The 23386-nt window shown below is 37.2% G+C and overlaps 2 protein-coding genes and 1 long non-coding RNA gene across 3 annotated transcripts in view; 2 read left to right on the top strand and 1 right to left on the bottom strand.

The window, feature by feature from the left end:
- The window catches only part of rnf121 (ring finger protein 121), a 221152-nt gene that overhangs the window by 178688 nt on the left and 19078 nt on the right, over positions 1–23386 (bottom strand). The gene's annotated exons all lie outside the window — the stretch shown is intronic.
- Positions 9910–10616, top strand: LOC309478060. The gene is made up of 2 exons (XR_014198797.1): positions 9910–10072; positions 10231–10616. It is a non-coding gene; the product is annotated as an uncharacterized lncRNA (long non-coding RNA).
- Positions 16448–21469, top strand: LOC309477522 (E3 SUMO-protein ligase ZBED1-like; the record flags this gene model as incomplete). The annotated part of the gene is made up of 2 exons (XM_082140806.1): positions 16448–16522; positions 20448–21469. Exons 1-2 carry the CDS (start codon positions 16450–16452, stop codon positions 21467–21469), a joined length of 1095 nt encoding a protein of 364 aa, XP_081996932.1. The 5' UTR covers positions 16448–16449.

Genomic DNA, 23386 nt, shown 5'->3' with positions numbered 1-23386 from the left:
TGCCGCAACGCGTTTTGCATTACAAAATTAAGGATAATTTTTGGCTTCAATATCTCGCGGAAAAAGGATTTTCCCCTAGCGTAAGATATCTTACGCAGTACGAGAGACCTCTCGTAAGAGAACCCCAAAAAACGTTATTTATGAACATTATTCTATATAAAATATATATTTTATGAAACAAGTTGAACTCTAAAACGGCTAGAAAATCAAAGCCATAAATCTAAATAAGTTGTGATCCAAATTCGAGGTTGATTTCTCAAATAATTAGCTTTCGGTAAAATTTTGTTTGGGCGCAGTACCAGATTTTCCCTATTGGATGCCAGCAAAACTCCACTGGTGCACACAATGATTGGATTTGTTATTTGCAGTTTTTCCTCTCTCAATATTACAAACACACACTTTTTTTTTTTATAACACACATACCAACCACACTCTGACATCCATACCAACACACCCACACAAATATCGGTGCATAATTTATCCAATCGGTTCTATGATATGCCAAAGCAGAAAACAGGAATAAAGCGAGTATTTGCTTTATAGGCCAAACCTGAAAAAAAATGGCACCATCTGATAAAAAAAAAAAAAATTGGTAAAAATGTAAATATTGAAGCCTTGCCAACAGAATGAAAGCCTCTTAACAAAGATTGCGTCATTTTATAGTTAAATGACCCTGGGATAAAAAACTTTTTCAATGGGGACATTTTTGTCCAAAAGGCACTGAGAGCAAGTATTTTGTGTACCTAGTGCAAAAAAGATTTTTTAAAGGAAATGGTGGTGAAATAGTAAAATTACAATAAGACACCTGTGCCAAATTTTATGCAGTTAGCATTAACACAGGCAAAGACAAAAATGTCCATAAGGATGCACAAGGGTTAATGTGGACAGTACTTCTGAAAATGTTTTATTCTTCTTTTATTGAATCTGTCATTACCTTTTCATTTGTGTGCTGTATGGGTCACTTAGCCTAATCTTAAAAACAAAAATTGATTACAGGGTATTGTGAAAGAGTGTGGTAAGTTTGTTGGCACCACTTTTAATAATTTATTTAAAGTCAGGACTCTGAGGAAGGCTGAGTTAATTATGAGAGATTCTAGCCATCCCTTGCAGAATGTTTTTAAGTTGCTTCCTTCTACTCGTAGATATTATCTGCCATTTCGTCGGACAAATAGATTTAAAAATTATTTGTACCAGCTGCCATTTTTATTTATTATTATTATTCTAGGTAAATTATTTATGGAAGTCTTTTTCCCCCCCTTTCTTTTTGTGTGTTGTGGTGTTATGCATTTGTTCTTGCTGATTGTATGATTTACTGTTGGTTGTGAAACTAATTGCCCCTTGGGAATAATAAAGTTGACCTAACCTAAACCCACAATTAATCAACTAATCACTTAAATGAACGACTACTAGCTGACTAGAAAAATCTTTAGTCGAGGGCAGCCCTAATTTCAACATTTACAAATACATTTTTACATTTTAAAGTTGTATCTCTTAACATTAGTTAATTCACTATGAACTTGAATGATCAAGGTATAATTCATATATAAAAAAAATTATATTTAAAAAGTACAGTACATTTTCAAGGTTGAGCACCATTTTTCAATTTCTGTAATAAAGTTCAGCACTATTTTATGTGTTATGTTTGTTTTCATTCAGTATCCATTTTAAAAACTATCGGTTGATTAATTGGTTATCGGCCAGCGTGGTCCAACCTTGTTATTGTTATCTGTAAAATCCACTATCGGTCGACCTCTAGCTTACATATTATATAAAGCTTGAAGGATGACGACAAATCGGTAAGTCTATATCGGCTGCAAAAATACTGATCGGAGCATCCCTAGTGGACTTGTGCATTTACGTTATCCCAAATTTTTCCAAAGTTTAAATCCAGGAAATCAGCTATTTACCTCAATTGCCTGTCAATGACGTCATATCCGCGTTACCCTTGATTTCCGTGCGATGTGATGCTTTGAGCAGAATCGTAAACACCTCGTCCATTGTGGTCATATCCGATGAACGCGTGAACACAATGGCCAATCAGCGGTGTTTACGATTCTGCTCAACAGCGTTTAAAGAGTCACATTTTTATAAAGCTCAACACGGTTAGTCTTATTGATTAAATCTCGTTTTCTCGCGAGTGAAGGGACCCACACATTACAAGATAATCTAATCAGGCCGATTTTGAGCCCAATTCTCCCCTTCCGACAATCATAATATAATTTTCACTCCTCAAAAAAAACTGTTAAAATCTATGATTGTTTTATCGTCATGTTTGTGGTCTCTCACATTTTGAAAATCTGATAAGATTTAAAAAATCTTTTACTGTGGGTCAGCCTTAACATGTTTGTACCATGCCTCAGACAACACTATTTTGTCAAGGGGCTAACATGGCAAAATCAGAAAGAGTTTTATTTGTAGTAGTATCAGTATTTGTCTTTATTCATTTATAAAGCACCTTTCAGGCTACACAGCAACTCCAAAGTGCCGTACAATGCAAATAATATTAACTATCAATCAACAATACATGCAATATAAAAGAAAACAGAAAAAAAAATAACAGTAAAAATGCAAGCGAGTACAGGTATGACTTTAAACGGTCGTTAAAAATATTTCCATAATCTTGGAACTGACTTTTCTTATCAACTTATTATTGGATCCGCACATTCTTCTTAAAGTTACAACAGCCTAATATACCCGCAGCTGTTTGTGTCACCAATGTTAATCAAACAAAAGAGAAAATCACTTTTGTAGCTTTAACAGAGATACATTTTCTTAACTAAATCGCAAACGTTTAACAGTTGCTGCTTTCTCAGATAGGCTTGGGTTGGATTTAAAACTTCATGATCCGTTGAGTTTGGAAAATTCTTTACACAGTAATCAGAATATCTCTTCTCACAGACAATCATTTTTGTGATTGTGGTGGCGTTTAGTCAACTAGGTGACTACAGCACAATGAAAAAAATACATAACCAGAAACAAATTAGCTGTACTATTTCAAAACAGAAGTGCGTCACAAAGCTCAGTGCAAGTAGTCCATTTGGCTATTGCCCTTAGATAAAAAAAAGAAAAAAAAAGCAGTTCCGAACCACAGTATTATCCCTGTATCTAACTTCAAAGAGGAATCAAAAAATTATTCCCAAGTACTTTACTTGACCCTGCAGGTAACTACCCCATAGGTCTAAATTAAGGAATATTGCACTTGAGTCCTTGCTATTCAGTCTCAAAAGCAAGTAAATTTGAGTGTCGTCCACATAGAGATGGTAGGAGATACCATGTTTTTTTATTTTTTTTTATCATTCCCAAAGGGAGCATATAGTGAAAACAAAACTGGACCCAAAATGGATCCTTGTAGGACCCCACAGGTAATGGGCGCTGGGAGGAAAAATAATTACCAAATTTCACTGTAAAAGATCTTTGCTCCAAGTAAGAGAAAAAACATTTAAAATCATTCCCTGGATTCCAACAAACTATTTTAAGCAGTTCAGGATTAAATGATCAATGGTATCAAAAGCTGCTGAGAGATCCAATAGAGTTAATGCCACATGATTACCCGTGTCACTGAATAGCCGGAGGTCATTTACAACCCTTAAAAGGGCTGATTCAGTACTATGCCCACATCTTAAAACCATATGGAAATTTATCTAAAATAATTTGGTTAAAGTTGATAATTGTCCCAATACAACTTTTTTTAATATCTTAAATAAGCTGGGTAATTTTGATATCAGGTGATAATTATTATTATTTTTTTATCATATGGGTCCAGATTTATTTTTTATTTTTTAAAGTAGGGCTCAATGATAGCTTGCTTGAGACAATGTACAATATAGGAGTGTAACGGTTCTCGATAAAAAAACAACCGTACCGTTCTCCACCCACGGTTCGGCAAGCACTTGCACTGCGGTTCATCTTAAATTTGATGACGCATCAAATAATATGGTTTGTCGAAAATAATGCGTAAAAAAGACGGACAGAGCTTGGCTAATGTGTTTCTGTTGATGGATACACATTCTGGCTTCCAAATACATTACAACAGTGATAATCAAAAAATATGGACTAAACAATCACTCTTTGTAAACTTTGTTCAATGCGAGTGCCGTATGCTCTAATATGACCAGTCATTTACAGCATCATCAACCGGGTGTTGATAGCGTGCGAGCGCAGGTGAGACCTGAACATCACACGTGGTTATCTGTGTTTAAACTAAACTCATTCAAGCCGTGCCAATTTAAACACTGAAGAGCAAGACAACGCAAAAGAGAACTCTAGATGTTTTACAAATTTTTAAAAAACGGCACTTTTAAAGGGATAGTTCACTTTGAAATTAATTTTTGGTATGTTTTAGCTTACCTCAAGGGCATCCAAGATGTAGGTGTCTTTTTTTCCGCAGTAGTTTCAATTTTTATATTTTTAGGTCAAACCGTTCTTGTCTGTCAGTCATATAATGCAGGTCTATGGTCATTATCTCAAAACACAAGCACAGAGTCCAAATTAAAACAATTCCCCGTCGTCCAAATTAAACAATTCCCCATCGTAAGTACACATTGATGGCCTTAAACACGAAACGAGCGGTTTGTGTGAGAAAACGAACAGTATTTATATCGTTTTTACCACTTATAACGCAGCCATGTCCGAGTGATCTGATCTGACGTGTACGCAGACTGGTGCATAGATATATACACTAGATGTCGCCTTAAAGACTTTCGTTCCAATGAACTGCCGTAGACAAGGCGACATCTAGTGTGTATATATCTATGCACCAGTCTGCGCACACGTCAGATCAGATCACTCGGACATGGCTGCGTATAAGTGGTAAAAACGATATAAATACTGTTCGTTTTCTCACACAAACCGCTCGTTTCGTGTTTAAGGCCATCAATGTGTACTTACGATGGGGAATTGTTTAATTTGGACGACGGGGAATTGTTTTAATTTGGACTCTGTGCTTGTGTTTTGAGATAATGACCATAGACCTGCATTATATGACTGACAGACAAGAACGGTTTGACCTAAAAATATAAAAATTGAAACTACTGCGGAAAAAAAGACACCTACATCTTGGATGCCCTTGAGGTAAGCTAAAACATACCAAAAATGAATTTCAAAGTGAACTATCCCTTTAAGGAATCCCATTTATTTGATGCATGAATGAAGATGAAAGATTGAAGACAACGTGAGACTGCATGCGTTGGTTGGTAATGCATAGACGGACATTGTGTGAAGATGTGGAGAGAATCAAAATAAAGGTGCCTCATATATATATATATATATATATATATATATATATATATATGGGGTGTAACGGTACATCAATTGTGGAAAGATATCAATTAAACTGCTTGAGAATAATATCTAATATATTGTAGCATTACATTTACCTCAGGCATTTAGAGTCGACAGCAGGTTAGTTCGCTAGATAAATATTTTGTAGCACTATATTAGCCTATTCATTATATTTACTTAACCTGTTAGTAATGTCTTGATTATTTAATGTATGTTTAAATAAATGTGTCATGAAAACAACTTATGACAGCCACTGTGTGAATGATTATATTTCAAAAATAAATGAGTGGAAAATTAACTTTAGAATTAGATTTAGAAGTTAATGCAAAACTGCCTTATTTACAGTACTTTTTTTGTGTGTGTGTGTTGATTATTATATCTAAAATAATTAGCAACTGAATTTAATAATTTGGCCTCTGTTGTTAATTGTAATTAACCTTATTATAGTAATGTGTAATTAAGGGCTCCCCAAATAGTTTACAGCATTAGCTAATGGCGCTTTTCCACTGCATGGTACGGTACGGTTCGGTTCGGATACGGCACGCTTTGGCGCTTTTCCACTGCATGGTACGGTACGGCTCGGTTCAGTAAGGCTCACTTATGACGCATTTCCACTGCATGGTACGGTACGGTTCGCTTCGGCTCGCTTTAAATGGTACCACCTCTGTTGAGGTTCCAAGCGTACCGTACCGATACTAAAATGTGACGTGCAAACACTGCAGATCACTGATTGGTCAGACAGAATCATCACTACCAGCGTCATTGTATTTACAACACGAGACACTAAACCCGCTAGATTTAAATAGCCAGTAGACAACAGCCAACGCTGTAGCGCCTGTTTTAAAAGTATTTGCTTCAAAAAAAGAAATGGCTGAATCGTGGTCAGTCGACGAGGTGCAGACGTTCCTCTTGTTGGTTGCCGAGGAGCGGATGGGGAAACCCGGAATGAAAAATTCGCATTTAATATGATGATGTCATGGCAGTAGAGACGGCAACTATAACGATCAGTAGGGGTGTGCGATATGACGATTTTTGATTGTGGACGATTAAAATGTCTCCACGATCTGCTTTTGAAGAAATATCGTAGAATCGTGCATTATATCTGTTCTGGCGCCTCTGTACCAACATACTGAACAACGCGACGTATATTCACATCAAATGTTAACGCAGCGGAACGGGACTGCAGTTCACAAAAGTTCATATTTGCATGTGCTTTAATGCCTTGTCGGTTAAACATTTAATTTGCGTGCTGATGCGCTGTTCTAACGTGTGCGTTTCTCAGCGCGTACATGCGAAGCTCACATGCACTAAAAGCCTGTCTACCAGCTCCTTGATACTGGACTAAGTTATCTTTCGAGTCTTATTGTGCTTATACTGTTAAAGCCCCACTAGGTAAGATTTCCGTTTTGGTCAAACAACGACCCCTAGAGTCGCTGTGGACTACTTGTATTTAACGTTACTGTCGTAAATACCACTCACGCAGAGCAGTCTCTTCACTCACGGCCTGATCCCCTCCCCCCTGTATACCGGTCCCTGTTCAGTCGGATGGAAGCTGTAACGAGTGGAAATAAGGTGTGGCCCCTTTAAGAGCTGCGCGCGCCCTGTTTAACTGTCGGCAGTCTGTATTGTATGTGTGCCTCGAACACCCCGTAAGCTGGTTGTTTCTATTTGATGCTCATTCTTGTCCTATTTTTGTCTATCAAGTAATGCTGTGGACGGTAGAACGTGTGACAGACAGTTACACGAGTTCGATTGGGGAATAAACACAACGCGTTACAAATCGTCGGACATCGAACAAGCACAGCTAGCCTCCGAAGATGTCTAAGTTACTAATCCATCAACAAGAACGCCAGGTGCTTTTTAGCTCACACCAACGAGTGAAAGCTTGTCCGAGTGATATACAATATAAGCAATATACTTACAAGTCCAACAGCATGTGAGGACGTGTTGGGGGAAGTGAGGTAGCCTATGCCGTAAAGCAGTCGAATTTTGTAGTTCTTTTGTGTGTGCGGGGGTTACTACCCGAACCCCGAAGTTTAAAAGTACGATTAAAAACGATACAGACCCCGTCAGGCTATGGCAGACATGTCATTCAACCTATTGTAAGTCGATGTACCATCACAAGAGTCTTGGAAATATATTATGAAGGTTGAAAAGTTACCTAGTGCTGCTTTAAATACACACAAGGTTTACATAAAAAAAGTCGGTTATGTCTAAAGTGAAAGCAAACTTGAGAAAATTGAGAGAAAATCTGCTTGTCAAATGCGTGTATATTAGACGCGTCGCGTGCAGCTCTTAAAGAGACAGCAGCAATAGTAAACACGCTGCCGCTTGTCCTTAAAGGGATAGTTCACCCAAAAATAAAAAATCTCTCATCATTTACGCACTCTAATGTTGTTCCAAACCTGTTTTAATTTCCTTCTAATAGTTTCTAATATTTTTCTAATATTAATATTTTGAAGAATGTGGCTATCAAAACAGTATAGCTGGTCCCCATTGACTTCCATAGGAGAAAAATATACTATGGTAGTCACTGGGGTATATCAACTGTTTGGTTACCCACATTCTTCCAAATAACTTTTATTTTCAACAGAAGAAAGAAACTTATTCGAGTTTAAAACAACTTGAGAGAGTAAATTATGATAATTTGAATTTATGATAATTTGAATAAAACAACAAAATGCAAAGAGAAAATCACTCACTGCTCTTGACTGATAACTTTAATAGTAGCTTTAATAAGTATCAATGTATAATTTATACAGTGAAGTCTGTTTTGTTTTATTTTCATATTTGTTCATTTAATTACTTTCTTCAATGCTACTGTTAAATACACCTACTGTAGCTGAAAACGTAAAGCACTGTTTAGCCTATTTCATTTGTATATTAAGTTGTGTATGTGTAATGTGTATCTTTGATCTTAATATTTAATAACAAAGAAAATAATGACAAATATATTTATCTTCACCCCTGTCTGCCATTTTTTTTGTTTTTTTTTTTGTTACCTAAGGCTTTGTTTTTAAAATATGGACATTAGATTGGCTGTAATGCTAAGTCACAAAATAGTAACATAAACCAACATAAAAATAATCGTGATAAAATCGTTAATCGTGATTTTCCTGAAAAAAAATCGCTATCTAACTGCAGTGGAAAAGCAACCGAGCTAAAGCGAACCGAACCTTGCCGTACCGAGCCGAGTCGTACCACGCAGTGGAAAAGCGAAGCGAGCCGAACCGTTCCGTACCGAGTCGAACCGTACCATGCAGTGGAAAAGCGCCATAAGATCGATTTTTTTCATCCCTTTTTTATCCTTTATCCTTATTTAAACACATATACACTTGTGTACAAAATTGAAAAAAGAAAAGCAGCAGCAATTTTGTGTTTAGTTTTCTCCCCCCTGCTGTACTTAGGTAAAGTTGGTTTTATATTCGCACATTCACACTTTTTTGCTTAAAAACTGTCTCAATAACAAGCGCAATAAAGCACATTTTTGCAAAATAAAAGCAGCTACATGATCTTTAGGACAAAGATGGTGAACTACAACACTCTCCACAATCGATCAAAATGGGCAAATATTGTTTTAATGGCATACAAAGTTGCGAATGTTCACTGAATGTCCAATGTGTGTGGTAAAGAAGATAGGGACCGTCTAAAATGTTCAATTTTTTTCCATTGTGTGCAAACAGACAACTACATTTTTGCAAAGTACAAATGTACCAGCAAATATCTCTCACATTATGTGTTCTAATTAGAGGTGGGCATAGATTAATTGTTTTAATCTAGATTAATCTAGATTAATTTTGAAATTAATCTAGATTAATCTAGATTAAAATGGCTCATTTGAATTCTGCCGAAGGCATTCAGAATATGTGTGCTACCCAAATAATGACTATAAAAGTAAGTCTTTGAGAACGGGTTTCTCAAGCCAGGTGGCGCATTAGATCAGGGGCTCATCTCCTGTTTCCAAAATGCATCACAAACTGCTTGAGAAAGCTGTTCTACTCATAGACTGTAAAAGGTTACTACTGTACTGTTACCGTCCGTAGGCAACATTAGGTAGGCCTATGTTATTATCAACTACTATAGGCTATCAATTAGGGATGGGCGATATGGCCTAAAATCTATATTGTGATATACATTGCAGCCTCTTGCGATAACGATATACAGCATATTATAATAAAACCATTTCAGAACAGATTACACAGACCCATGCTAAACAACTGCTAAATGTATTTTTTTTTAAAGGGTGTATGTAGTTTTGAGAACATATATTGTGCAAAACTGTAAGTATACAACATAATTTTGCAGATAAATAAAATTTAAGTACACTAGCTGCAGAGACTTAAGTAGGTCTAATGTTTATTATGGCTTGGAGTTTATGAAACCCCAAATTTAAAATTAGAATATTGTCTAACTGATGTCTTTTCAGTTAAAAAGAAACACAACAACGATTCTTAAAATCGAGATTATGTGCTACACCACTAAGATATATTGGAATGGGAATAATACGCGCGCGCTGGTATTCAGTGATATCATGTTTCGTTTTGAATTTGAGGTGGTCGAACGGATTAGTCGTGTGTTAACTTACCGAACTGTTACCCCACACACTCTGTATATAGTTTGCTGCTGCTCAGTAGCGGTTTTTGGCACGGGCGAACCGGGCAATCGCCCGGGGCGGCATTTTTTGGGGGGCGGCGCCGCCGGCACGAGCAGAAAATAAAAATACAAAAATAAATCTGCGCCGCGAAGCGGTTTTCTATTATCTATCATTTCACTGTGTGGGGAATTGGCAAATGTGCGCCCCTGCTTGCTGAGAAGATGCCGTGCACAGAAGCTGTTTGTTTGAGAAGGGGAAAGGGGAGTGGGCGCGGAGGCGCGGGCGCGGATGACAGTTCACCTCTGGGTCTCTCTCAAATGGAACGGACAAGGGGGGAGAACGGGGGATCCATATAGTTATCTAAGTCAGTCACACTTAGACTTTCTTCCAAATAACGCACATTTCATTCAGAATATTATAAATACAGGCCTCTATATTTCCTGCACATTTTTTGTTTTTCTGAATTGTCTGCATGGCTAATAAAAATAGGTAATACAAAACGATTACTTGGTCACCACCACCAAGGTGAATTGGTTTAGTCTTGACTTCTGGTCGTGACTCGTCGTGAGTGACAGTTGGTATGGAGGGGGTCAGGGGAAATCTGTTGATTGTCGATGTCGAGTGCCAAATAAGAGATGGACAAGAAAGGTCAAAGCCATCAGGTGCCCAATTTAGAAACGAGCGAAAGATAAAGGTATGCAACTATGTTTTCTCTGTATGATTACGGTATCCATGTCATGAATGAAGGGGCAATATTAATTGGTGCGTATAACTCTTATTTGTTAGCCTTTTTGCTATGATTTTTGCTATGCTTAACAATAATTCGGTTTTAACTCAAACACGAGATCTAATTTCACCATAATATTGTGCTTTTCATAATATTGTGAAGTTCAGTTATTACACTGCAAAAAATGCTTTTCTTAGTATTTTTGTCTTGTTTCCAGTCGAAATATCAAACATTTCTTAAATAAAGATGCATAACGTTATATTACTAAAGTAGTAAAATGACATAAGATATTAAGTCTTGTTTTCTGGTGGAAATAAATAAAAATTGAGTTTTTGCTTAAAACAAGCAAAACATGATCTGCCAATGGGGTTAGAAAAATTATGTCCAAATTGGGGGGGGATTGGGAGGCGCTCGAAGGCTGTCTCGCCCAGGGTGTAATTCAATGTAGAACCGCCACTGCTGCTGCTCGTCTGACGGCTTAAACCCGAACCAAGTCCAAATAATGGATGTTGCACCGATCTTTTTCACCAGCTTTCACTTTCAGCCGTGTTTACTTAAAATGACGACGAATATGCGTTGCAGCCGGGTTTACCTCGCGGCCGCGGGTAGATTGCGTCATCATAGCTTGTGTTGTATATAGAGCCATCTCCCAACCCAACTTGGAGAATAGATTAACGATAACGGCCCACCACTAGTTCTAATGCTATTGATTGTACTTTAGCAACAATAAAAAGTGCATTATAATGATTGTATTTAGGAAACCTGCCTCACTGTACATAAATATTTTTAGAATAAAATTACATTACTTCACCAAAGGGATTTTTTACTATCCGAAGGTTGTAGCATGTTCCTAGTGACCACACTGAATTGACAAAAAGTCCCTTACTGTACGTACAGTTGACAAATATGTTTTTTTTAGTGCTTTCCTACAGACCAGACTGACTTACTACAGGTGAAATTGACAAAAAGTCCCTTACTGTACAATTATCAAATATATTTATGTAATGAGCATTTACATATGTTTATTATATGTTTATGAAATAAACTGTAAATCACCTATAGTGGTTTTTTTATATATATCCCAAAGGCTGTAGTGCTTTCCTAGTGACCAAACTGACTTACTACAGGTGAAATTTTGACAATACCTAATAATACTGTTTTACATAATATAATACTGTAATTTTTTTTTTTTTTTTAAGGTTGTAGTACATTAATAGGGGCTACATTATTATTAACAGTAGAGACTGAACCTGTACGCATTGGTGCAGCAAATCTGACAGATAATGAACAGCAAGATCATGGAGGTATTCGAGATACTGTACAGTGCACTGTTTTATTTCTATTATCTTTCTAATTGTTCATGGAATACCACTGGGATTATACATAAAAGTTGTAATTAATTCCTCGTGGTTAGAGTAATATTTCAATTTCACCTCTTCAAAATTTTGCTGTTGTTGATCCTCTCTTGGTTTAAGTTCTTATATTATCATAAACCCTTTAACTGATTGTTTTGTCAAGTACTTTTTACTTTACAATATTTTCTTTTAGTGAAGTGACGTAAAAGTTTAAGTAAAACAAATGTGTGTGTTTGAATACAATTTTTTCAAATGTTTTCAGTCAGGACTACTTTGGGTAAACAAAAATATTTAAAGCAATTGAACATGTTATTTAATATTTATTCATTGCATTATGTAATTTGTTAACACACATAACTATAACTGTTAGTGGTTTGTTACATAATTAATCCTTGTCATGTTTACCAATGTGAACAGTGCCAAAGATTGTACCCAATGTATGCTGCATTGGACTTAGGGGTGGGCGATATGGCAAAAATATCATATCACGATTTTTTTTCAGGAAAATCACGATTAACGATTTTATCACGATTCTTTTTATGTTGGTTTATGTTACTATTTTGTGACTTAGCATTACAGCCAAGCTAATGTCCATATTTTAAAAACAAAGCCTTAGGTAACAAAATAAAAAAAATGGCAGACAGGGGCGAAGATAAATATATTTGTCATTATTTTCTTTGTTATTAAATATTAAGATCAAAGATACACATTACACATACACAACTTAATATACAAATTAAATAGGCTAAACAGTGCTTTACGTTTTCAGCTACAGTAGGTGTATTTAACAGTAGCATTGAAGAAAGTAATTAAATGAACAAATATGAAAATAAAACAAAACAGACTTCACTGTATAAATTATACATTGATACTTATTAAAGCTACTATTAAGTGGTGGTGGTGGGGTGGTGGCGCAGTGGATAAGACACATGCCTTTGGTGTGAGAGACCCGGGTTCGAATCCACTGTGAGACACCAATGTGTCCCTGAGCAAGACACTTAACCCCTAGTTGCTCCAGAGGCGTGCGACCTCTGACATATATAGCAATTGTAAGTCGCTCTGGATAAAAGCGTCAGCTAAATGAATAAATGTAAATGTAAATGTAAATTAAAGTTATCAGTCAAGACCAGTGAGTGATTTTTCTCTTTGCATTTTGTTGTTTTATTCAAATGATCATAAATTCAAATTATCATAATTTACTCTCTCAAGTTGTTTTAAACTCGAATAAGTTTCTTTCTTCTGTTGAAAATAAAAGTTATTTGGAAGAATGTGGGTAACCAAACAGTTGATATACCCCAGTGACTACCATAGTATATTTTTCTCCTATGGAAGTCAATGGGGACCAGCTATACTGTTTTGATAGCCACATTCTTCAAAATATTAATATTAGAAAAATATAAGAAACTATTAGAAGGAAATTAAAACAGGTTTGGAACAACATTAGAGTGCGTAAATGATGAGATATTTTTTATTTTTGGGTGAACTATCCCTTTAAGGACAAGCGGCAGCGTGTTTACTATTATAGCTACTGTCTCTTTGAGAGCTGCACGCGACGCGTCTAATATACACGCATTTGACAAGCAGATTTTCTCTCAATTTTCTCAAGTTTGCTTTCACTTTAGACATAACCGACTTTATGTAAACCTTGTGTGTATTTAACAGTATAAGCACAATAAGACTCGAAAGATAACTTAGTCCAGTATCAAGGCGCTGGTAGACAGGCTTTTAGTGCATGTGAGCTTCACATGTACGCGCTGAGAAACGCACACATTAGAACAGCGCATCAGCACGCGAATTAAATGTTTAACCGACAAGGCATTAAAGCACATGCAAATTGTTAACTTTTGTGAACTGCAGTCCCGTTCCGCTGCGTTAACATTTTATGTGAATATACGTCGCGTTGTTCAGTATGTTGGGACCGTTGGGACAGAGGCACCAGAACAGATATAATGCACGATTCTACGATATTTCTTCAAAAGCACATCGTGGAGACATTTTAATCGTCCACGATAAAAAAATCGTCATATCGCACACCACTAATTGGACTATCACCAGACAAGCTACCTGGAAAAGATGCCCAATGGTTGTGCTCACTGTGTACCTTAAACAGTGGAACATCATTAAAGAATATCTGCTGAAACTAGGGCTGGGCGATTTTTTCGTTTTTTTTCCGATTAATTAGAATTTACGTTTTAAGACGATTTTTTAAAAAATTAAATCGAGGTATTGCGATTTTTTTAATAAAAAAAATAGAAACATTGTAATTGCACCAATGGCAGAATAATTAAGAGGCTTGTCCGACTCCGACCACATGATGGCGCGCCTAATTAACCGCTCACCTGTGAGAGTACAGTGCTCTATGAAGGAACGTAATAGGCTACAGAAATAATATCATAGAGATGGACGGCTCTTCACGTCAGGATGACCTTGTGCCAAAGAAAGGTAGTAACTAGGCCTGTGACGATTATGAAATTTGGCTGACGATTAATTGTCTAAAAAATTATTGCGGTTATGCCGATTAATTGTCAGTTTTAGGGCTTTGACGATTAATTGTCTGTGTTAGGGCTTTGGCAATTATGCTGATTAATTGTCTGTTTTAGGGCTTTGTGCTTCATTCATTAAATAATTGTGATGAATTTAATCCTTTGTAAGTTATCATTTTGCAGTGTAAGTTTACAGTTAACACCTTTAAATATTAAATAAATAGGCTATATTCAATAGCTATGACAATTTGTTTATTAAACTTAGTGAGTGTATAAATCAGCAGCAAAAAGTAATTTTTGAAAACATCTGCACAGTAATTTAATAAAATCTAAACATGTTAATAAAAACAAATGTGCACAAACCATGATATGATACGCTTCAAAACAGAGCGGAACAAAGCGCGTATGCGCATCGCGGGTGCAGAATGATGTGCTTAATGCAACATGGAGTCGCAGCGATGCACAAGTGCGCATTTAAAAGTTCACGGCACAAAGCGAAGAAATGTCGAGGGCACAAATCCTAGTGTATATCAGTCCAACAATTTATTGATCATTTGTTTCTTCACAGTTTTAAACTCCAGTTATTGTGCGTCTGATGCCAATTCATAGTCCTTGTGCTGTGTAGGCACACGGTAGCGAGCGAGTAATTTAGAAACAGCAAAAAACAGCAAATCCACAGCCCTTTATCTACAGATCAAGCATTATAACGTCAATGTCACATTGGAGAAAGTTTTACCGTGTATCCTGTCGTAACCGGACGGCGCGCGCTGTTTGAATGCTGAACGGAATGATTGACAGCTGCAGACGAGTTTGTGAACTTTAATTTAACAATGTAAATATACCACTGTCCCTCACATTAAGCTATGGAATGGCTTCAGATGACTTTGAATATATTGCTAGAAAACGTAATTAGTGCTTGACTGCTTGTCTATTTATTTTGGTTCATGACTCCCCCTTGTGCCGTAGGTCTATAAAAGAGCGCAATAATCGCGGTTGTCTGAAACAATCGAGGTTAGATCAAATAATCGCGATCAGACGGTTATTTAATTATCGCGACAGGCCTAGTAGTAACGTTTCCTCTGTGGTTTGGAAATGGTTCGGATTTGAGAGTTCAGACGTCGAACAAACTTTTGTCAAATGCAAAATATGCAGAAAGTCAGTTTCAACCGGCAGTGGCAGCACCACTAATTTATTCCAACATTTGCGACAAAGGCACCAAACTGAATGGGAAGAATGCTCAAAGTTAAGAGATGAAAACAAGCTAAGTCCAAGTGCAAAAGGTCCACCTAAAATTGCAAAACGGCAGATTTCATTAGCGGTATCATTTTCCAATTCCGTTCCATACGACAAAAAGGCGCCCCGATGGAAAGAAATTACAGATGCTGGGGCGTTTCATATCGCTAAGGACATGGTTCCCATATACACCATCGAAAAGCCAGGGTTCATAAAAATGCTACACACTGCTGATCCAAGATACAAGTTGCCGAGCCGCAAATATTTCAAAGACGTAGCTATTCCCCGAATGTACACTGAAACAAGTGAAAAAGTAGCGGAGCAGCTTGAAAAGGCATCTTTTTTTTCTACGACGACTGACCTGTGGAGTAGTCGTACTCTTCAGCCTTACATGAGCCTTACAGCCCATTATGTTGACGCAGAATGGAAACTGCGAAGTTTTTGCCTTCAGACATGTTATTTTCCTGACGATCATACTGGGGAAATAATTGGTCATGGGCTTAAAGATGCGCTGGCGTCTTGGAAGCTTGTGGAGGATCGACAGGTGTGCGTGACCACTGACAGTGGAACGAAATTTAGTTTAGTTAATTTTTTTATATAGCACATTTCTACTGCCTCAAGTGCAGCCCAAAATGCTGTACAATTCCATCAATAAAACCAAACAAAGAGAATACAAAACACAACAACATAAAATTAATATATTTAGGTCTCTCCAGGGTCGGAATTAAATGCCAAACTATAAAAGTGCTTCTTTAAAGCCGTTTTAAAAGAACGAACATGATCAAAGCAATGAAGCTGAACGACTGGACCCATCTTCAGTGCTTTGGACATCGTCTTCACAATGCCATTGGTAAGTATGATTAATAACAGGGTTCTTGCAGGTTTCAGCAAGTCAAATTTAAGACCTTTTTTTTTATTTCTTTTTTTATTATCTTTTTATTATCTTTTTATTGATTTTTAACATTTTATTAACATAACAGACAAAAAAAAAGACAAAAAAAGACAAAAAAAAAGACAAAAAAAGACACAAAAAAAGAATAATAAAATAATCATAATAAAAATAAAATACAGCAAATTAAATCAACCCAGTCCATGGTCACAGATCACAGTTCATCCTTTGTGAATGATATGTAAACATGCCAAACCCCGTTATGACTTAAAGTTCATTTAGGATTTGTTTAAACAGATTAAATGATGGAGGTCTTTGTTGATTCCAATTGAGCAAGATGCATTTCTTTGCTATATAGGACATTATGATAATCCTTTTCCTGCATGTGGTGTCCAGCGTCTTGTCCAATTCCGTACCAAAGAGGTACCGTGTTGGTTTAATGTCCCGATCATGTACCGCCTTCCAGAAATGTTTTAATTTCCTGCATTCCCAAAAAACATGCATAATTGACCCTTTACACGTTTTACAACGATGACATCTGGGGGATGAGTTAGGGAACATTTTACTTAAGCGGAGCGTTCCAAATTAATTAACTCTTTCTTAAGTTGTTCTATTTGTTTAATAATAGATTTTTTTTTTGCAGATGCGTAAGAGATCAATTGGCCCCTAATTACAGCTTTAGCTGCATCCCACATCACTGCCGGAGTAACGGGGGAGAACGCATTATCCTGTCTGTACTGCTCTAACCATTTTCTAATATTATTACAAGCCTCAAAGTCTGTGAGGAGGGAGGTATTAAATCTCCATTGTTTGGTTTGATTTGTCTGCTGGGGGAGGGATAACCGCAGGTAGACTGGTGAGTGGTCTGATATAAGAATGGGCCCTATATCGCATGAAACTATGGATGAGAGATGATCCTGTGGTAAAAAAAATAAATCTAGTCGGGAGTATGATTTGTGTCTAGCCGAATAGAAAGTGTAATCTTTCCATGTAGGAAACATCGACCAGGCCTACATCAGCCGAGGCTAACCTCAGAGTCTTAGAAGCGTTGGGGTTAGACAGTGTGGTTGAGGATTTGTCTAAGCTACTATCCATATGACAATTAAAATCTCCGGCAACTATTCCAAAGTCTGTATTATATTGATTAAATAGGGTGATCGTATCCATCATGAATTTAGGGTTATCTTCGTTCGGTGCATATACGTTTAGTAATGTCAGCTCTTGTCCATATAGCATCTCCCTAATTAATATTTGTCTGCCATCATAGTCGCTATATTGCTCTTTAAATATGAAAGGTAGTTTTTTATGAATAAGTATTGCTGTTCCCCTTTTATTGCTAGTAAAGCTAGAGAAATAAGCTTGCCCGACCCAATCTCTCTTGAGTTTTTTGTGCTCTTCATTGGACAAATGGGTTTCCTGAAGGAAAGCTATGTCTACTTTTTCTTTTTTTAAGAATGTAAGGACTCTCTTCTGCTTAATTGGGTGGCCAAGGCCTCTGACATTAAACGTTATTACATTAAGTGTACTAGACATACAGAGATTTGCCTGCTACATTGGTTTCGTGTGACCATGATAGAGTAAAAGTAAAAACAAAATAAGACTAACAAGCTATTAAGACAAAAAAAATCCTGGACGAATGCGAGTTTGGATCCGTCGTGTGTAATGTCCCGTTGTCTTGTAGAGCGTAGGACGAATTCTTTATCCTGATAGTTGAGAAAGCGAAGGAGGACGGCTCGGTTCTGATTGGGAACTGCTGAGGCCAGGGTACGATGGGCTCTTTCCAATATGAATACTCTGTCGGGTTCGTTGCCCAGCCACTGGGGTAGCATATCGGTAATAAAGTCTAAAAGAGGACGCTTACCCTCAGCTCCCTCCTTAAGACCAAACAGCCAGATATTTTTCCTCCTCCCGCGGTTTTCCAGGTCCTCTGTCTTTTCCTCCAGGTATGTGAGCCGCTTTGTTGCTTTAGCCAAAGCCCTCTCGGCCTTGTCCAACGCGTCCTCTGTAGCGGCTATGCGAGTTTCAGCCTCCTCGATTCGCTGTTCATTCGCTGTTACATCTCGTTTGATTTCACCTAAATTGCTCTCCATCACCGAGACAGAGTTCGTCAGCTCCCCCAGTTGGATGTTTATGTTTAGCTGAACTCGGAGCGGAGTGATTTAAGCTCAGTTAGTACGTCGGCTACACTAGCCATGCAATTAGCTTCGACACTCTCGACCGGAGATGCTGTCTTCGCACTTCGTGAGCTTGTTTTTCGGGCGTTCGAGAAGATATCACACTCCTTTGCTACTGGGGGTTTAGGCATTATTTATATTATGTAGTTGACCAGGTTTGTAAAGGTCTGGGGCTGTTTTATGTGCGAGGTTATAGGGAGCCGTCACACTATGCTGCCATCTTGTTCGGGCTCTCTAGCGCCCCCCCATTTAAGACATTTTAAGACCATAAAGTTTGAAATTTAAGACCTAACGTTACACGCATTGCCCCAAAAAAAATTCAAATCAAAGAATTCATTTTATTTCAATGAAAAAACATTAATTTATATTACAGATAAAACAATCACATTAGTAACCTTCCACACCCAACAACGTGTGTCAGAATCAGATATATTATTTTTTTTATAGAAAATTGTACTATGCATATTATACTGTAAAAAACACAATTAGTTGATTTTAGTTGATCATAGTTGATCATAACTAGAGATGAAATGGCATGAACATTTCATTTCAATGATTATAGTGACAAAAATGACCACGGTTATCACAGAATCCTGTTCAAAAAGTACTAATACTACACAATGTCGAAAACCAGCAAATAACAAATAAAATTTGCATCAATATGCACTTTTTGTTTACATAAACATTAAAATAATACCATTAAAAATGATAGCCAGATTTTAAAAGTGTCTTGCAACATGTTATATACTAACATGTACAAGTTCAAATAAAGTTTAGACAAAAAAGTTTTTTTTTTAAAAGATAAACCTCACATATTTCAGACTTTAAATCATTTTTTATAAAAAAAAATTACTGACATTTACAATGCACTTTAGCTTATCTTTTATTATTAATAGTAAAATTCGGTCGGATTTTCCCGTGGTGTCTGTCGTTGCTATGCAACCGTGCACTGCGCTCTCCACAATGACAAAGAAGTTTTAGTGGCTAATGGATTTCCACCGGCGAGAAACGCTTGCTGTAGCTCTGCTTCAAGATTTATTTACGGAGAAGAGAAAAACACCCGTAGTGTTTGGGTGCACCCGCATCCTTCCAGCTGAGTGAGCTTTCAATGTTGTTACGGAAAGGGGCGAAGCTGATTGGTTGGTTCTTGTCCCATGACCTGCGGTGCGTTTGCGGCATTCTGAAGAGTTGAGATTTTTTTTATCTCGCTGCGCCTGGAAAAAAACGAGTGCGTCGCTTCAATTATGAGCGCGCGCGCGCGCCTACATTTGAACGAACTTGAGCGCGCAAAAGATACGATATACTGTCTATGTATGTGAACGGCCTGTTGGCGAGACCTTTTTTAGACCTGACTAAATGAAATTTAAGACCACGGATGAAAATCTGGCCGTTTTTAAGACATTTTAAGGCCTTAAATTTAAAGTTCAGAATTTTAGACTTTTTAAGACTTAAGACCCCTGAATAATTCAAGCATTAAAATTTAAAGTTAAATCGCAGTTATTCAGATGTTATTTCATTAATAGCTGAAATGATGATGATGATTATTGTTTTGCTTTTGTAATAACATAAAATAAAATAGTAAATTGTTGGTTATAGATTCATATTCTGCAGTTATGAAGGAGAAAGCTCTTTACAATATTTCTGTCAAAGTACAATGAACTACTATTTCAAATCTTCTTTTTTTTTTTTTTTTTTTTGCTTTGTTTTAACAGAACATGGTGTGAAAGACCACAGAGTTGACCGTGCAGTTGCAGTGTGCAAGAAGGTTGTAAGTGTGTTTTCCTTCAGCTGGAAAAAGAGAAGAAATCTTGCATCTGCACAGGCTGAGCTCGGCCTACCTTCTCATCAACTCATTACGGAGACCCCCACCAGGTGGGGTTCAAGACAAAAGATGATCGAGAGGGTTTTAGAACAGGAGAAAGCCATAGCTCGGGTTCTTGGCTCTGATAAAAAAACTCGGCAGCTTGTTCCAACGTGGCAAGACATCGATGTCATGGAATCCATAAATAAAGCTGTAAGCCCTCTACAAGAGTTCACTGATGCATTGTCAGGTGAAGCATATGTGAGTGTCTCGTACCTCAAACCAGTGCTCCATCTCTTTAACAGTAGCATTCTACGAGCACAAGACGCTGACACAGATTTAACAAAACGCATCAAAAGCACAATACTGCAGTACCTCAACTGCAAATGCAGCGACCCTGTCACAGATGAACTCCTCAACATAGCTTCTCTGATGGATCCCAGGTTCCGTACAACTTACATCGAACATGACAAGTTGGAGGGAATCAAGCAAAAAGTTGTTAAAGAGCTGACATCTTTGTTGCCAGACAAAAATCTTGAGACAACAGTTCAGATGACTCAGGACGTGGAGCAGGAAGAACAGAGAACAGAGGCTGGGGCTAAGAGGAAGAAAACCTTGGCAAGTTTTTTTAAGAAAACGGCACCAGCATCACAACCTGTCATTCAATCAGAAGACAAAGTCAAAGCCGAGCTGACAGCCTATTTGATGTCTCCTGATGTAGATTCAGACACAGACCCACTTCACTGGTGGAAGGCTAATGAGACAATCTTTCCCAGACTCAGCAAACTTGCAAAAAAATACCTCTGTATTCCTGCAACCAGTGCCCCTTCTGAGAGGGTGTTCAGTGCAGGTGGGAACATTATAACCTGTCACAGAGCATCTCTAAAGCCTGAAACAGTAGACAGACTGGTCTTCCTCTCAAGAACCCTGTAAAGAACATCTAGCCTACAACATGCTTTATGTTTGCACGATGGTCTACAAAGTGTTTTTTTTGTTGTTTTTTGTTTTTTTACTGTTGAAATTTGCATAACTTTTTGAGTTGACTGATGTAATGTTTACATTGGTTAAAATGGTTATTTTCTTACTATATATTCAGAAGTATTTAATGTTTCATTCAAATTGCACAATATTTACTTTCATATTTCATTCAAATCTTCTGCAAAGATATTTAACTTGTGAATTTGTTTTACATTTATTTACACCTTGTTGACCAATTTATGTATGGCATGGCCATTAAAAATACAATGTTCCTTAACCAGATGGTTTTTCAAGTTACTTACAAAGAGAATGTTACTTAAGTCATGTTGTTGTAATGTTTTAAGTTGACTAGTTACACAATAAAAGAAAAAAAATCGAAATCGAAATCGTGAATCGGTCAAACTTTATGAAAAAAACTAGTTTTTTTTTTTTTTTGCCATATCGCCCAGCCCTAGCTGAAACTTCTGCTTTATTGTCCTTGTTTCAATTAGGGCTGGGCATCGTTCAGAATTTTTCGATCCGGTGCCAATTTCGATACCTCAGTTTCGATACCGATTCCTAACGATACTTTTTTCGATACCATATGTTTTAAAATTAATTTCAACATCAACAAAAATACATTAAACACAAAGCTTTTATTTTCCACCTTAATTGTGAATCAAAACAGTTATCAAAATAAAATAAAAAATCTGGTAAAACTACTCACTTAGCATGTCCACAAAACGTATATTTTTCTCTCCGTTTTGGCCTTCCGTCCACACGGAGACGGCGTTTTTATTAATGAAAATGAAGCTTTTTTGAAAACGCACTCCATAGTGGATACATTTGAAAACGCGGCAATACATGAGAGCAGTTGCGTTTTAGACCAAACATACGGTGACTGCGTGCGACCTGGACCGCATCAGTGAATGGTGAGATATTTTACTAAATAAAATTATCCTGTCAGACGAATTGCGCGATAACTTCATTATTTATTTTTCCATCTGAATCATATCAGTGATCTTTGGTGGGGATTAACACGCGCAGTAAGGTGAATTAAGCGTTTTCAGGCGTTTCTCAAAAGTTTCTCATCCACACTGAAACGTCCGAAAACGCCTGAAAACGCTAGTGTGGACGGAGAGCGTTTATAAACGAAAACGCCGTTTTCAAATGTATCCGGATTAATGTAGACATAGCCTAACATTAATAAAATGACTGCCTGTCAGTCAGTCATCAGGGGAGAGAAAACACCATTGTGGCTGCTTGTTTAGTAAGAGGAAGTGTAACGTCAACAGCACCGCGACCGCTTTCTGCTCGCCATTAAATTAATATCATATCGCAGCAAACGCTGTCTGCGTGAAGTTTTAAAAAACTGTTACCACACTTGAGACCAACCGTGACTCTCTGTGACTTCAGCAAAACTGCAAACAGTTTAATCCGTCCGCACCTCTCCGTGTGTGTGTGGGTCGGAGCTCCGCTCTTTGTCAATATGCAGAGAGGACAGATAAGCTTGCGCTTACGCGCTCAGATGGAACCGAAATTTGGCACCGAAAGATAAAGAATTTTTCGATACTCATAGAATTGGAGTATTTTTTTCGATACCATAAAAGTATCGAAGTTCGGTACCCAGCCCTAGTTTCAATATGGATTACCACTGTATATCTGTATTCTGGGACTTACAGTTAAAGACCCAAGGACCAGATAGGATTTATTAAGACCAGGCATTAGAAGTGCAGTCAATTTAAGACAAGAGTCAGAATTATAATAAATTAATGGAAATTTTACTGAAGATAGTTTGCAGTTTCATCAGGCAGAAGTCAGCTTCAAGAATCACAAGGAGTGATTACTCCAGTGATCAAAAGTAGGCCGCTTCCCCTTACATTTACAAAAATC

The sequence above is a fragment of the Leuciscus leuciscus genome (assembly GCF_965113295.1).
Source record: "Leuciscus leuciscus genome assembly, chromosome: 16".
Classification (NCBI taxonomy): Eukaryota; Metazoa; Chordata; class Actinopteri; order Cypriniformes; family Leuciscidae; genus Leuciscus; species Leuciscus leuciscus.
The sequence above is the reverse complement of the archived record's forward strand: the minus strand, read 5'-3'. Positions and strand labels throughout refer to the sequence as shown.